The 14,808-nt window shown below is 46.2% G+C and overlaps 1 protein-coding gene across 10 annotated transcripts in view; it reads left to right on the top strand.

Moving 5' to 3' along the window:
- The window catches only part of PPP1R12B (protein phosphatase 1 regulatory subunit 12B), a 126,173-nt gene that overhangs the window by 23,850 nt on the left and 87,515 nt on the right, over window positions 1-14,808 (top strand). For all 10 annotated transcript variants that reach the window (XM_058855767.1, XM_058855769.1, XM_058855766.1 and 7 more), the window contains exons 2-4: window positions 7,584-7,714; window positions 8,528-8,646; window positions 11,517-11,676. In XM_058855767.1, coding sequence (XP_058711750.1) covers window positions 7,584-7,714; window positions 8,528-8,646; window positions 11,517-11,676 — 410 coding nt within the window. The remainder of the gene's footprint in view (window positions 1-7,583; window positions 7,715-8,527; window positions 8,647-11,516; window positions 11,677-14,808) is intronic.

Raw genomic sequence — 14,808 nt, 5'->3', positions numbered from 1 at the left:
AACAGAATTTACCTCTTTCTTCTGGTTCTGATTTGGTTGTTTCAGAATTAGATTTGCCAAGGATTTTAAAGCATAAAGATTTTAAAGCTGGGTTGGTGATACAGAGGTGCCCGTGGAGGGTGTCAAGGCATGAGGACACGTAGAAGCTGAGGCTGAGGAGGGAAGGTGCAAAAGCCCTGTGGTTTGCAGAGCTGTTTGTTGTTCCCCAGATCACTGGTGAGTGTAATCTGTGCTGCCACAGATACGGGGATCACTTGGAGGTGGAATTTTTGGGCAGTGCTGGTTGTGACAGAAGCCCCTTGAGAGCAGAGCTGTGATCATGGGACACCATGGCAAGGTCATAGCTTCCAGTGCCGACACTCTGAGTGCTGACAGTTGCCAGGCTATTTTGGGAGCGCTTTTCCCTTTATTTTCTGTGAACTCCTCTCTCTCTGCTCCCAGATTTAACCCTGATGCTGTTCAGCTGTCATCAGCCCTGCCTTTGTTTGTGGGTTTGAAGGTGTATGTTGACATCATGTATTTACTCTTGCCTTGCATTCACTGGGAGATTGACTCCCTCTATCTCCTGGCTAACCTTGTTCCATATATTTTAGACTTATGACAGGAGAGCAGTTGAGAGTGAGTCTTGTCATTTAATCCCTGTGGCTGTGCTGTGACAGCGTGACTGAATTGCCCTGCCAGTGCTTCCAGCCCAGTGAGTACCAGTTAATGGTGCTGCTGGTGTCAGTGCTGGCCTCTGGTTTGCAGCAACCCTTTAGCCATTTCCAAAACTTCTCAAAGTGGTCTTGTTATACCAGTCCTATAGAAAAAATTGTTGTAAAGGAAACCCTCTCAAAGCTCAGGTTAAGGAGTGAGCTGATAGATCTTGGCTCCAGGAGGGTTGTCCTGTCAGTCCTGGAGGGTGGGGTTCAGCTCACCCTGCTGTGGCTGGGTCTGCAGGCAGTGGGAAAGGTCAGGCACATCCCACCCAGCTTGGACAGGGACAGGCAGTGCCCTCTGGGCACATTTGAAAATGTGGATGAAACTGCTCCTGTGCAAGGCAGGATGTGGGAGCACCTGGCTGAGCAGGAGGAACCCTGGCAAGCTGGACTTAAACCTGCTGGGGCTCTTGTGGTGGTCTTGGGCTGAATTCAGACTGCACTGACATGAACTCAGAAACCATTCTGCTTGTAGACTGCTGCTTTTGATGGCCTGTATTCACTCTGACTCTGCTTAGCACAAAGCAAACTTTTTAATAATCTGAGTGCACTGGCTCCCCTTGCTTTGTCTGAACAAATCCCACTTTTTTCACCCCATGTCTGATGCAGAATCTTTTATAGCTCCTCTGTCACTCAAACGAGTCTACATCAGGTTTTCAGCATGAGGACATCATTTAGGTGGCAAAAGCCTGAGGCTTGGGCACATAGAGCATCAAAGTTGTGGAGGTCTGGATCAGAAATGCTGAACAAATCTATGTCTTCTAGTCCTTTCCACAATGATAAAGTTCCCTGAATTTTCAAGGAGGAAATGTGTCTGTGTATGTCTATATAAACATATATACACATGCCTATGATAATCCACACACAAATCCACAGCCCAGAAGGGCAAGGAGAGTTCACTGCTGGCACTGGAGGCACTGGGTTAGGAGTCTCCTGAAGTACTTTCCAGCTGCAGTGATTCCATGGTGTTTCTGTTGCTGTTCTGTCCCTGGCTGGCCCTGGGCTGTGTTGAGTTGGGTGCTCTTCAAGCAGTAGCAGATGGTCCCTGCTCTGAAGGTCTCTCCACCTGCATTGTGGGTGGTTTCACCATGTGGAAGGGTGGAGTGACCTTCTGGGCACACTGATGTGTGGAGAAGGGTCCTGAAGATCAGTGCAAGAATGATGGATGTTCAATTGCGTGGAAGAACCTCAGAGGTGTTTGTCAATACTTTGACTCAAGAGTTACAGAAATTTGGATTGGTGATGGAAAAGAGGGAAGCAAGCCCAAGTCAGGGAAGGGCCAGGTGTGTAAAGAGCTTTGAACATGGTTTAACATTTGATTTCTAGATTGGAGGAGAGTCTGGTAGAAGAAGGAATAAGGGGGGTTTCATGAGCCCTGAATGTGATTCAGCAGCAGCATTTTGCTATAAGAGAGGTACCATAGTGCTGGGAGGCTCTGGAGATTGGTATTCCCTGGAGTAATCAGGAAGAGCTGAAGCATGGCTCTGCTGGCCTGGCATCTCTCATCCTCCATTTCAAAAGGCAGCATGTGCCTGAGCAGGCAGTTTACCTATCACATTTATGTGTGACAAGTGGAACTGCCCAGTATTATTTCCATGAGGGAACCATGAGGATCTGACACGGTAGGATTATGAGATTTTTCACTCTTGTGCACAGAGAAGTCACTGAGATTGGTTCTGTCCCGAGACTGGTGGATTCACAGTAGAAACACGTAACATATCAGCCAAGCACACAGCCCCTTCTGCCTTCCCCTTCCTCCATTTTTCTTGTGCCTGGAGCAAATGCTTGGCTTCTCCCTCTCAAATCCCAACCAACCACAGAGGCAACAGCAGGCAATTAAATCCAGCCAAAGTTAGCCCACAGCAGTTATTGCAGGTCTCCTGGCTGGCTGATGCCAAGCTCTACATGCAGCTTTATCTCATGACCATATGACCCTGGCAGATATGATGTATTATTTGTAAATAATGATGTATTATTTGTAAACTGTTGGCTCAGGGGCTGCAGGGAGCAGCACCGTGTGCTCCCAGCCAGATTCCCCCTTGTTACAGGTGTTGCTGTTGGCAGGGCCAGCACATGGTTTAGCCACAGGGCAGGACGTGCTTCTGCTGCTCAGTGGCTCTCACTGACATCCTGGCCAGAGTTGTTCTGCCTGCAAACAGCTGTGCTGGATGTTACTCATGTATTTATGTTAAACCACCCACAATTGGGCAAGCTGTGGAGAAAACAATCACCTTCACGTGGGTGCCTGGGACAGCGCTGTGGATGTGCAGTTACTGCCTGGTGTCTGTTCTTCTGGGTTTGTATCCACTTTGCTCCTTGTGGAGATCAAAATGTATACTATTTTTTTTGGTCTCAGCTGATCCCAGGCAATTTCTTAGAAATTTGTCAGGTGGTTTAGATGCTCTCCTTGCTGCTATCCTGTGTGTATCTATTATGTAGTGGAATGTAGCACCAGTCCTAGACTAAATGTGATGCACCCCTAGAAAGTGAGCAGTGTCACACTGTTCACACCTTGGAACTCAATTCCCAGTCCTCTGAACCTTCAGTCACATCCCATCTGTCTCCTTTTCCTCCCTGATCCTCCAGTCTCTGTCTCAGGGGTTGCCCAGGAGATAGGCAAACCAAAGCCTTGGCAGGCAGCTGGAGCAGATACTCATCAGGGCTCGGTGGTGCTTGTGTGTTCTGGGTGCTGGGAGGAAAGAGCAAGCACAACACCATTGTAATAATGAGGTTTCATTCAAGATAAGATCAGATTTTGTCTGGATGCTGGACAGGCCTTGCCAGATGAGCCAAGTTGTTCTGTCCCATTTCCTGGTGTCCCCGTTTCCTTACTGTAATGTAAACTTCATGCTCAGAAGAAGAATGCCTTGGCAACAGCTCCTGGCAAAACTCAAATCTGCAGTCAGCGTCCCTGGCTGGAAAGGCCTCCACCTGTTCACTGCAAAGTGGGGAAGCTAATATGCCATATCTGCAGATTTTAGAAACTGAGTACTTCCTCCCTATGGAAAAACTGCTAAATGCTGGTCCCCTGCCAGGAGCTGGAGGTACACCATGAGCTGGGGATGGAGACTTGCCCAGCGATGCCTGGGATTTAAATCCTGGAAGCCAACTTTCTTTGCGTGTTGAGTGGGTAATTCTGGGCACTGGATGCGGTTTGCATCAAGGACTGCTAAAACTGTAATACATTAATACCATTCCAGAAGCCCTTGAAGCTTATCAAGTGCCAAGAAAAATACAGGGATAGCAAGAGATTAGCCTGCTGAAGATCCATGATGAGAGGGAAAGATACTCACCCTGTACTCCCACCCTGCCACATCACCTTGAAGGTTGTGTTAGAGCTTGTAGAGAGACAGAGGATAAGGAAGGAATTAAAAGTTTAAAGACAAAATTGCTATGCTCTGTAGTTAACCTTGCTTTTAGCCTCTCCTACGTGTGAACCAAGCCAGCTGAAGGTTAGCAAGGCCTGGAATTGAAAGAATTAAGCCTATCCCTCTATTTCTCTTCATGCCTGATTCCAAGGGCAGTTTAAGAGAGGGAGTATTTCCTCATATGAAGAAACTACCCATCAAAAAGGCAACATTACTTCTCAACCAACTCTTTTTGACTGTCTCCCCTCCCTTTGGGGTCTGAGGAGAGGTGTCTGCTTTGTGATTCTGCTCACTGACGTCGTGGTCCTTACCATGTTCCTGGGGAAGGACAGATCAAATAAGAGAGGAGAAGTCTGCATAGCAATAGATCCTCTCGGGTTACTAAACTTATCCACTCTCCTAAATTTAAGTTTGGAGGATTAGTAGTACTTAGAGGAGTACATATCTACCCCTTTACTTCCTCTTTGTCCTCTTCTCCTCCTTCCAGTAACCTCAGGTAACCCAGCTGACTTAGCCTGAAGGTGAGCTGGACCCCAGTAAAGCCATTTCTCCTGCAGGCTGGCTCAAGGTGCTTCATTTTGGTAGATTTACACAAGAAAACTCACAGTGGAGAGCTGCTGGAGGAGCATCAGCAGTCAGGGCTCTCAAAAATTTTAGGTGGACAAATGTGAGAATTTTGTTCTTTACTGTGTATCTTGGTTAAATGGTGGCATGTACAAAACTATTAATACCATTAATGTATGTGCAGGTATGAGTTCCCTGATAACATCAGTGTTAATCAGTTGATACCTTAAGAGTACACACAGAAATACATTGCAACCCCTAAAAGTTGCTATTTAATGTGTCATAAATTTTAAAGGCTTTCTAAAATTCTTAAAGTCCCGAACTTCAGAACTTTTTTAGTACTTGAGTTCTACAAGTTACCAATTTTACTCATTATCCAAGTTGTTGACCTCCTAATTCTTGGTCTGAGTTGTGTTAAACATGTCATATCATGTTAAGATCTTAGCAGTGTGTTCTTTTAGGGTGTCTGATTAAAAAATTATGTAAATAATCCCTTGCCTGATAGTTTCTTACATGACACCATGATGAGATTTTCAAAGCTGAGCAGGAGTTACTCTGTACTTTTTGTCAAATGCTGCTTTTGGAAACTGCTTTTCCACCTCACTTTTTCAAATCCCAGCCAATGTAATTAGTTGGATGTAATGATATAACAATGCATAAAAATCTTGCATTTTGGTATTTGAGGTAGGCATGGTCATATGTGTCACTTAAAAAACTGTTCATGTTACTCTGCTCTGTCTCAGTTCCATTCCTGTGTGTCATCAGCTTGTACTAAAATCAGAATTTGCCAGGCAGTGTCCCATGGCTGGATCACACATGTGGAACAGCATCTTTTCCTTGATCAGATACCTTGAACAGCAGCTTTTCATGAACTGCAGAAGATTGGAGGAGGGTTATTTCTCTTACATATTAAAGAATATTCTGCTGCTCCATTAAGGATACTCCACCTTTGCACTTGGCTTTCTCTTGGTGTTAAGTGCAGACAGCAAGTGTAGAATGGTCCTGGCTCCTTTGGGAGTCCCTGGTGCTGTCAGCAGCCACAGAGCCCTGACTCCTCATCATCAATTGCTTCCTTAGGACCCAGGAGAGGCAAATCATTGCAGGATTCAGTGTAGGAACAGGTGGGCATTGATCCCATTATCCTGCTGGTTCTAGCATGCATTCCATCAGAACCAGCAGGCTGGGGACCAGCACATAACAGGAGGAAATTTAAAAGAGTGACAGGGCTCTTTTATTCCTTTAAACAGGCATTTAACTTTAGAGTTCACTTTATCCAGTGGCTTGAGCCCCTGAAGTAAACGACTTTGAGACTTCTGCTTGTGCTTTTCTGGCCAAGGTTCAGGTAAACCAGTCTAAAGTAGGGCCAGGAAACACACTGAGGACTTGAGCCTGTTCCTGGGGCATCCTTTCCCAGTGCCATGCACGTTCCCTGTGCTGTCCCATATTTGCCAACTCCTGCACTAGGAGTTAGTTATCTGGAATGTGCTTCCTTGGAGGTTTCAGGGCTGGGTTTGTGCATGTCTGCTTGTGAAGCAAGCAAAAGGAGCAGTGATTGTGTCCTAAATGGGCAGTTGGGATTTGCACTGAGAATCCTGGAGTGTCCTGAGTTGGAAAAGCTCCACAAGGATCATCCAGTCCAGCTCTCCTTGAAGTAAAAATAGCAAGAGCTAGCTGTCCTGGTCCAGGACATGCCTCTGCTTTGACATGAGCAGTGTAGCACAGATGAACCAGGACTGTGATAAACCAGGATTGTTTCTTTTTGGGGTGTGTGGATATTGATTTGAGAGGATTTCCTCATTTTTATTCCTTGTTGGGACAGGAATGGATGGATAGTCAGTGCTGCTCGTTTTAGATGGATCATCTGGGAGTCACCTGATTGCTGTAAACAATAGATATGCCCACATCAAGCTATGCAAAAGGATCAAATATTGGGATTTTGGAGGAATTCTTGACAGGATGTTTTCCTGTCTAGCAGTGAGGAGCTGTGTTTCTGCCTGGGAATGGACGTGTAGTAAAAAGCAGTTCTTGCACCTCCTGGCCATGCCCTGTGCTTCCCAGTACTCATTTGGATTTGTGTATGCCTTGAATAGCAGCTTTCAGTGAGCTGTAAATGCAGCACAGAACGTGCTGGAGCCAGGAATTTGAGGAAGGAGGAATTCCACCCAGCTGAACTGCTGAGACCTGAAAATCAGGATGGTTTTTCTTCTGGCAACTTCAAAGCAGGGAGCTCTCTGTAAATGCAGGTTTGGGAATGACTGCAGCAGCTAATCAAGGGCTGTCATTCTCTTCAGCAGCTCATGGGGCTGTAGAACAAACAGGGAAAGTTTCCTGTGTTAGACTCAGGAAAACAAAGAGATACTGCTGAATAAAGAAGTTATTAAGTTCTCTAGGACTCTGCTTTTGCAATGATTACCTCTGTAACTGAGCTGCTTTAGTCTGGCTCCTGGAGCTGCTGCTTTCCCTTCTCATTCCTGCCCTTAGTGAGGCCTCATTGTGTTCACTGGTACAACTTTTATTCATTGACATTTTGTGGACCAGTATAATCTGGCTGTAAATACACAGCTTGCCTTGCTTAGAGGGATTTGATGCTGTACCTAAAACTAACAGAGATCCATCATTTCAGCATCCCTGCTGTGGGGAGGGAACTGTGTGGGAGAGAGGACAGAGATCAGTGAGAAAAAGTGAAGTTTGAGCAAATTCAGAGGTTGTCCGTGTAGAAACTTTGAGTTACAATTAATTTTTGAAAGTTCTGAAATTAATTTGTTTTAGTTCACAAATTGAAGTTACCCTAAGCTTTAAGGTGTGATTGCTCACAGCATGGAAAGTTCAGCCAGGTATTTGCTTCCAGTAAGCTGCCAGTGAGGGTTGTATGTTTGATTTAACACCATTTTTTATTCTCTCTCTTCCCTTCAATCCTTCCACCCCCTGGACATCCCCTCCCGTTCTCCCTCAGGCCTGTATTGATGAGAACCTGGACATGGTGAAGTTCTTGGTAGAAAATGGAGCCAATGTGAACCAGCAAGACAACGAGGGCTGGACCCCTCTTCATGCAGTGGCGTCGTGTGGCTACCTGAACATAGCAGAGTGAGTGAGTTTGGGGCTGTTCTGGGCATTTAAAAAACTTCCCTGTGCCTTTCTATTCAGAGCAGGTACACAGGTGATGAATACTCTGATCCTAGTACAGTGCTTTGGAAAACAATGCTGAAAATTGGTGCTTTTCCCTTGGTATCTTCTTATATTTAAGAAAAGGAAATTATACTAATTTTTTAAAAAAGCCTCCTTTTCTCCAGGTTGAACAGCAGCCTTTTATTCTTTACCAGTCATATTGTGCTATATATTGGCCACAGCTGCCAGAAAGTTTCCAAAAGTTGAATTAAGACAACTATTTATTAAATGCATTGAAAATAATTTATAAAACCAGGCAACCTCAGCCTCCTTTATTTGTGTGCTTAAACACATACTTCTTTTACTTCTCAGAATTTTACTGATTAAAAGATGCAGAAGCCAAAGAAGATGTCTGTTGTTCTTTAATGAACTTTTGGTAAAGTTGTGAGAGAAAATTTAAAAATTGATGATACTTGATGAGGCTTTTTTGAAAATTAGTATAATTTCCTTTTCTTAAATATAAGAAGATAATCAACCAGATTAATGCAAGAACAGGGGTATTTAAGTAACTATGAAGAAAGAAAAACTGTGAACCTCTGAGCAAGCACCTTGGTTTTACAATACCATTTTTAGTCTGGAAGTTGGCTAAGAATGAGCTCTGGTAATTCATTTGGTACTTGCACTTTCATGAGAAGGGCAGCTAGTTTGTGGTGCTGTTTGGTTGCCTGTGTGATTGCTCTGGAGCCAGCACTGGGGGTGTGACATGCTGGCCTGGCTGTCCTGATCCTGCAGGTTCCTGATCAGCCACGGGGCCAACGTGGCCGCTGTCAACAGCGAGGGGGAGGTCCCGTCCGACATCGCCGAGGAGGCGGCCATGAAGGACCTGCTTCTGGAGCAAGTCAAGAAACAAGGTAAGGAAGGGCTTCAATATGTGAGAGTTGGGACCCTTAAGAGTTTCTGGATGAGAATTCTGCTGCCCTGCTGCCTGTTGGTGAACAGATCTGAGATCTGGCCCAGGAAGCAGCAGACAAATTTTGCTTTCAGGACAATGGAGCAGATGCAGGAGATTTGTGGTCTCTGTCCTTGGGATTCTTCAAAGCAACACACCACAGTCCTGAAATCTCATTCATCAGATCTAGTTACTTTTAAAGTGAGATGTAATTTTGACCTCTGATATCAATGAAAGGTCTTGTTTCACTAAGGGTTGATAAAACCGAGGTGAGATTTATGGGACTGCCAAAGGCAGGGACCAGGAAATGAATATTCCAGGCCTGGAGTGACATGCTTTATCCTGATCTTTGCCTAAGTTTCTTCTGTCATATACCCTTTCTCATCAGATGTGCCTGGCTGAGAGCTGCTCTCCAGGCTGTCCCTGCACAGACATCCCTGGCTGAAGAGTAGTTTTGGACTGATGTTAAAATAAGGAAATGCTTTATCAATCTAAAATTTTCTTCATGCTCAGGGAATTCATTTGGGAGTGGTTGAATGTCTGCATGCATGTGTGAGAAGTTTAAATCATGTCTGTGAATTTCATCAAGAATGTTGGAAAGAGAACCCAAGGAATTCCTGGAACTTCTATCCTTGGACATAGTGAAAGCTCAGCTGTATTCGTGTCTGAGCTGGTTGGTCTGGCTTTGAAGTCATGCTCCTTGGAGCATGTGTTTGGACTACAGACCCCAAAGACTCTTTCTGGTCTGGATTATTTCATTCCTGCAGGTTTTGGGGGGCTTACTTGCATCCTGCATTGAATCCAGTCCCTCTGTCAGATACATTCTGACACATGGTGGTGACTTTATTTTTTAAGGTGTAGTTAGGAAGGAATCAGTCCCTCACTGCTTTGTCACCTGTGTTAATGTTCCAGGGCCACTGAATTTGTCAGGCACAACTTGCCTTCAGGAAAGCCAGGTTGGCTGTCACCAATCATCTCCTTGTTTTCCATGGGCCTTAGCATGGTTTCCAGAAGGATCTGCTCCATGGTCCTGCTCTGCACAGAGGACAGGACAATTGGCCTGTAGTGCCCCAGGTCTTCCTCTTTTCCCTGTTTAAAAATGGGGATTCTGTTTCCCATTTTCCAGTCTGTGAGGACTTCACCAGCCTATCACAACTTCTCAAATACCAGAGTGACTTAGACACTTCCTCCACCAGCTCCCTTGGGACCCATGGGTGCATCTCACCAGGTTCTGTGGACTTGTGCACCTTCAGCTTCCTGAAATATTAATAATGTGGTTAAAACCTTACAGGACATCCAGGCAGTGATTCTGCCTCACCTGCAAGTATTTTGCCTGACACTTTTTGGGATTCTGCTTGCATTGCCTAACCACATTAGTGGCATCCTGCTAAGATGCCCTGAAACAACCATCTGTCTCCACCGAGAAGATTTTCATCACACACAGTTTAAAGGATCATAACTGCTGGAGGAAATGGGGTTGAACTTTAAATAAGCATCTGTCCAGCTCTGCAGTCTGTCCTCAGCAGGGGCTGTGAGCAGATGCCTGCTGCAGACTGTAACAACAGCTCAGGTGTGTGCAATTCCCCTCCCAGGCTCCAGCCACTGTGCCTCCAGAAATTCCTGAGCCAAACTGCCTTTCTGTGTACTTGAGAGTGCCCTGTGGCTTTCAGTTTCCTGAGCTAGTGCAGCCCTCCTTGGGAACTCCAGCATGTTCAGCAGTTGTGTGTAACAGCTACAAACTTGTCTAGTCCTTGGTCTGAAGCCAGTTTGTTTCTGATCTTTGCAAAATCCTGCAATAGTGGTCTCACAGCTCAGACTCTGAGTTATGTGTTTTCCTTGGTTCTGTTCTAATCCTAATGCCCCATAATTTAATTGGCAATCATGTCATTCTTATACTGAAAGTATTGATCAAGGACACTTGTTCTTCAGGACCCTTCTTGATGTTTGAGATTTGTCATCTTCTAATTTGAATGTTTGCCTGAGTCAGAGAGTTCTACTCTGATTAATCTTGTTTGGATCAGTATCAATATTTGTTATTGATATATTGTCCTTCTGTGATTTCATTAGTGTGAAAATTCCACTTAGGAAAACAAGTCAATGTGGGTTTTACCTCTTGTTGGTTTAAGGAGTTGACATAGTATCAGCCAGACACCTCCATCTCCACATCATCCCCCTGCCTCTTCACATCTCCACCTGTCCCTGTGCAGTCACTTAGGCCATCAGAATAGATTTCTTCTGACCTTCTAATGCCAAAATTATTTCAAATTGTGTTTTGTCAGAGTCTGGGGGTTTGCTGCTCAGTGGAATAGCTCAGTACTTCTCTCAGCATGCCTGTCATGGGTGCAGATCCCTGTGTGTGTCACCTGCAGTGTCCTGAGTATGCAGTGAGCACAGAGCTGGCATCATCGTGCTCTTGGATACATGTGAGGCTCCTCTGACCTTCTCTGTGGATTACACCTCACTACAGGTCAATCCAGTCAGTCAGACTGTTGTTCATGACTGTTGTTCAGTCTGGGACACAGCCAGTGTAGAACTCAATCCTTCTACCCTTAATGCACAGCTGAACTTTTAGTTAATTGGACTGGGTTGCAACTTGCCCAACTTTCAAAATTTTTAACTCAGGTTTTGAAGTGTGACACAAACACAAACTTCCTGTGTGAAGTGACACAGGAGCTCTCCCAGTTCGTAGAAGAGGCTTCTGCTGATTGTTCTGTGGAAGATCAGAAATAGTTTACTCATATTTTATAGCAAATGGAACATAGGGTAATTGTAACAAGTACTTGAGAGCTTTCATCTCTTGTTCATCTCTTCTTCTGTGCTTCACCCCCTTAGGTGTAGACCTAGAGCTGTCAAGGAAAGAAGAGGAGCAGCAAATGCTCCAGGATGCCCGGCAGTGGCTGAACAGTGGGAAAATTGAGGATATAAAGCAGCCTCGGACAGGAGCCACAGCTCTTCATGTTGCTGCAGCCAAGGGCTATTCTGAAGTCATGAGGTAGGAGCTCCTCCCAGGGCTGATGCATGAAATTAAGGCTGAAGAAAACATCTTGCTTTACATTCTGAGAAATTTGTTCCATACTGAGATTTTCAGGCTGCTGTTTCTGTGGTTTTATGTGTCCAGCCACAGGTTCACCAGAAATACACAGGGACTGGAGGATTCCCTTTCATGCCTCCAGGCTTTTTTGAAGTAATGAAAGCTTTTTGGAGAGTGAGGCATCAATTAGGAGGTCTCTAATTTTTCTAATCACGAGCTCTGATTTTTCACTGCTAGGGTAATGGTTTTAGGACTAGCAAGTTAAACAGTATTAGGGGATAAAAGTATGATTTTGACAAACAAAGTGACAACACACACTGCATAACAGTCACAAACATGACCAGTCTAGTGGGAAATTGCTGTGTCCACCCCTGTCTCACTGTCCTCTGCCCCTTCACGCTACTGCTCCTGCAGTGACAGAGGGATTCCAGCACCTGACAGCTCTGCAGCCCTGGCTCTAACCAGATTATTGTGAACATAAACTTGCCCAGTGTAGCATTTCTTGGTAAAAAACATTAATACTGTTACAGGTAATGTCAACTTAGGCTTTCCACCAATAAAGCTTTTTTTTCTGCCCTTTATGTGTGGCTGGAGCTGCCCATGAACATATAGCTCATGGAATCCCAGACTAGGCTGGTTTAGGAGGAACCTTAAAGCTCATCTTGTCCCACCCCCTGCCATGGGCAGGGACATCTTCCACCAGCCCAGGCTGCTCCAAGCCCCATCCAGCCTGGCCTTGGACACTTCCAGGGATGGAGCAGCTGCAGCTTCTCTGGGCAGCCTGTGCCAGGGCCTCCCCACCCTCACAGGGAGGAATTTTTACCTCCTATTTAATCTAACTCTGCCCTCTGTCTGTGTGAATCTATTCCTCCTTGCCTTGTAAATAGTCTTTACAAGGTGTCATGGTTTGACACTGCCCAATGCCAGGCACCCACAGGAGCTGCTCATTTACCCTTCCCTTCCACAGCTGGGCAGAGGAGAGAAAAAATTACTGAAGGGTTCATGACTTGAGATTAGGACTGGGAGAAAACACTTCAAGGGCAAAACAGGCTCAACTTCAAGTTGCAAAGTGAATTTATTACTAGCAGAATCTGAGGAGGATAATGAGAAGTAAAATAAGCCTTTAAAACACTGTTTTCCCCCCAGCCCCTCCCTCCTTCCCACCGACAGCACAGGGAGACCCAGCATGGGGGTTTTGGGCAGTTGGTCACCTAACATTTTCTTCCACTGCTCTGGGAGAGGAATCCTCCTCCTGTGAGACCATGGGGTCCCTCCCATGGTAGACAGTTCTCCATGAACTCCTCTGGCATGGGTTCACTCAGACAAGCAGCAATCCTCCCAAAACTGCTGCAACGTGAATTCCCCCCACAAACAGCCCTCCCAGAACTGCTGCAATGTGAATTCCCCCCACAGACAAACAGCCCTCCCAAAACTGCTGCAATGTGAACTCCCCCCACAGGCAAACAGCCCTCCCAAAACTGCTGCAATGTGAATTCCCCCCACAAACAGCCCTCCCAAAACTGCTGCAATGTGAATTCCCCCCACAAACAGCCCTCCCAAAACTGCTGCAATGTGAATTCCCCCCACAAACAGCCCTCCCAAAACTGCTGCAATGTGAATTCCCCCCACAAACAGCCCTCCCAAAACTGCTGCAATGTGAATTCCCCCCACAGACAAACAGCCCTCCCAGAACTGCTGAGCCATGAGTCTGTCTTTCCACGGGGTACAGTCCTCCAAGGACAGGCTGCTCCAGCCTGGAATCATGGTCCTCTCTCTCCACTGGGTCTTCCACTGGATCACAGCCTCCTTCAGGCACCCACCCACTCCTGTGTGGGCTCCTGCAGGGGCTGGGGTGGATCTCTGCATCCCTGTGGATCCCCAGGGGCTGTGGGTGGATCTCTGCACCCCCCTGGGTCCCCAGGGGCTGGGGGTGGATCTCTGCATCCCTGTGGATCCCCAGGGGCTGGGGGTGGATCTCTGCATCCCTGTGGATCCCCAGGGGCTGTGGGTGGATCTCTGGATCCCTGTGGATCCCCAGGGGCTGGGGGTGGATCTCTGGATCCCTGTGGATCCCCAGGGGCTGTGGGTGGATCTCTGCACCCTCCTGGATCCCCATGGGCTGCAGGGGTACAGCAGCTTCACCATGGTCATCACCACAGCCTGCAGAGGAATTTTGGCTCCGGTGCCTGGAGCAGCTCCTCCTTCTCCACTGCCCTTGGTGTCTCTGTGTTGTTTCCCTCTCATGTTCTCAGCTCCTCTTCTTCTCTGACAAGAAAAAAGCTGCACATTCCCACTTAGTTTTGATTTTCTCCTTAAATCTGTTGTCACAGAGGCATTACCACCTGCTCTACCTGGCCCAGCTTTGGCCAGCAGCATGTCCATCTTCAGAGCAATGAGGGCTTGGCTCTACAGAAATGGTGGAAGCTTCCAGCAGCTTCTCCCAGAGGCCACCTCTGCCCCCCCTGCTACCAAAAACCAGGCTGTGCATAACACACAAGCTTACACTGTTGCCCACATTAAAATCCGTTCTGGAAGTGTTCATCTATCTTGATTCTAAATTTCATCGTTTTAAGTGATGTTAAAGTGATGTTTTCAACTTGATGTTGAGAAGCTGTTTCATCTCAAGCATTTTATTGTATTTCATGTTTCTGATTTGTATTCAGTCATTAGAACTTAATCATTGAGTGATGAGCTGTCTGTGTCTGTACTGTGCCCAAGAACAGGAATCTAACACAGCTCATGTGAATAGAAATGAAACATCTCTGGATCTGAGGTGTTGGTCCCACAGCCTGTCAGGGAAGGGTTGTTTATCCAGTGCTCCTTGATGAAGTTCAGTGTGTGCAGGATGACTTAGTTCTGGACAGCCTCTCCTTGGCATTAATTGTGGTAATGATAAACACATCTCCCAGCAAGCTGACGTTGTTTCACTCTTGTGTATGTGGTGGCTGTGCTGCACTTCAAATCCAGAGCTTTAGTGACTTAAACCAAAGGGGCTGACAGCCAGGAGCCAGCTAACTCTAAATGAGATGTGCAATCTGTCTGTGACCTTGAGTCTCTTAGCAGCTCTGTTTCTCCCTTCTGCCAGCTGGAAAA

This window comes from Poecile atricapillus, chromosome 23 (genome assembly GCF_030490865.1).
Source record: "Poecile atricapillus isolate bPoeAtr1 chromosome 23, bPoeAtr1.hap1, whole genome shotgun sequence".
Classification (NCBI taxonomy): Eukaryota; Metazoa; Chordata; class Aves; order Passeriformes; family Paridae; genus Poecile; species Poecile atricapillus.
The sequence above is the reverse complement of the archived record's forward strand: the minus strand, read 5'-3'. Positions and strand labels throughout refer to the sequence as shown.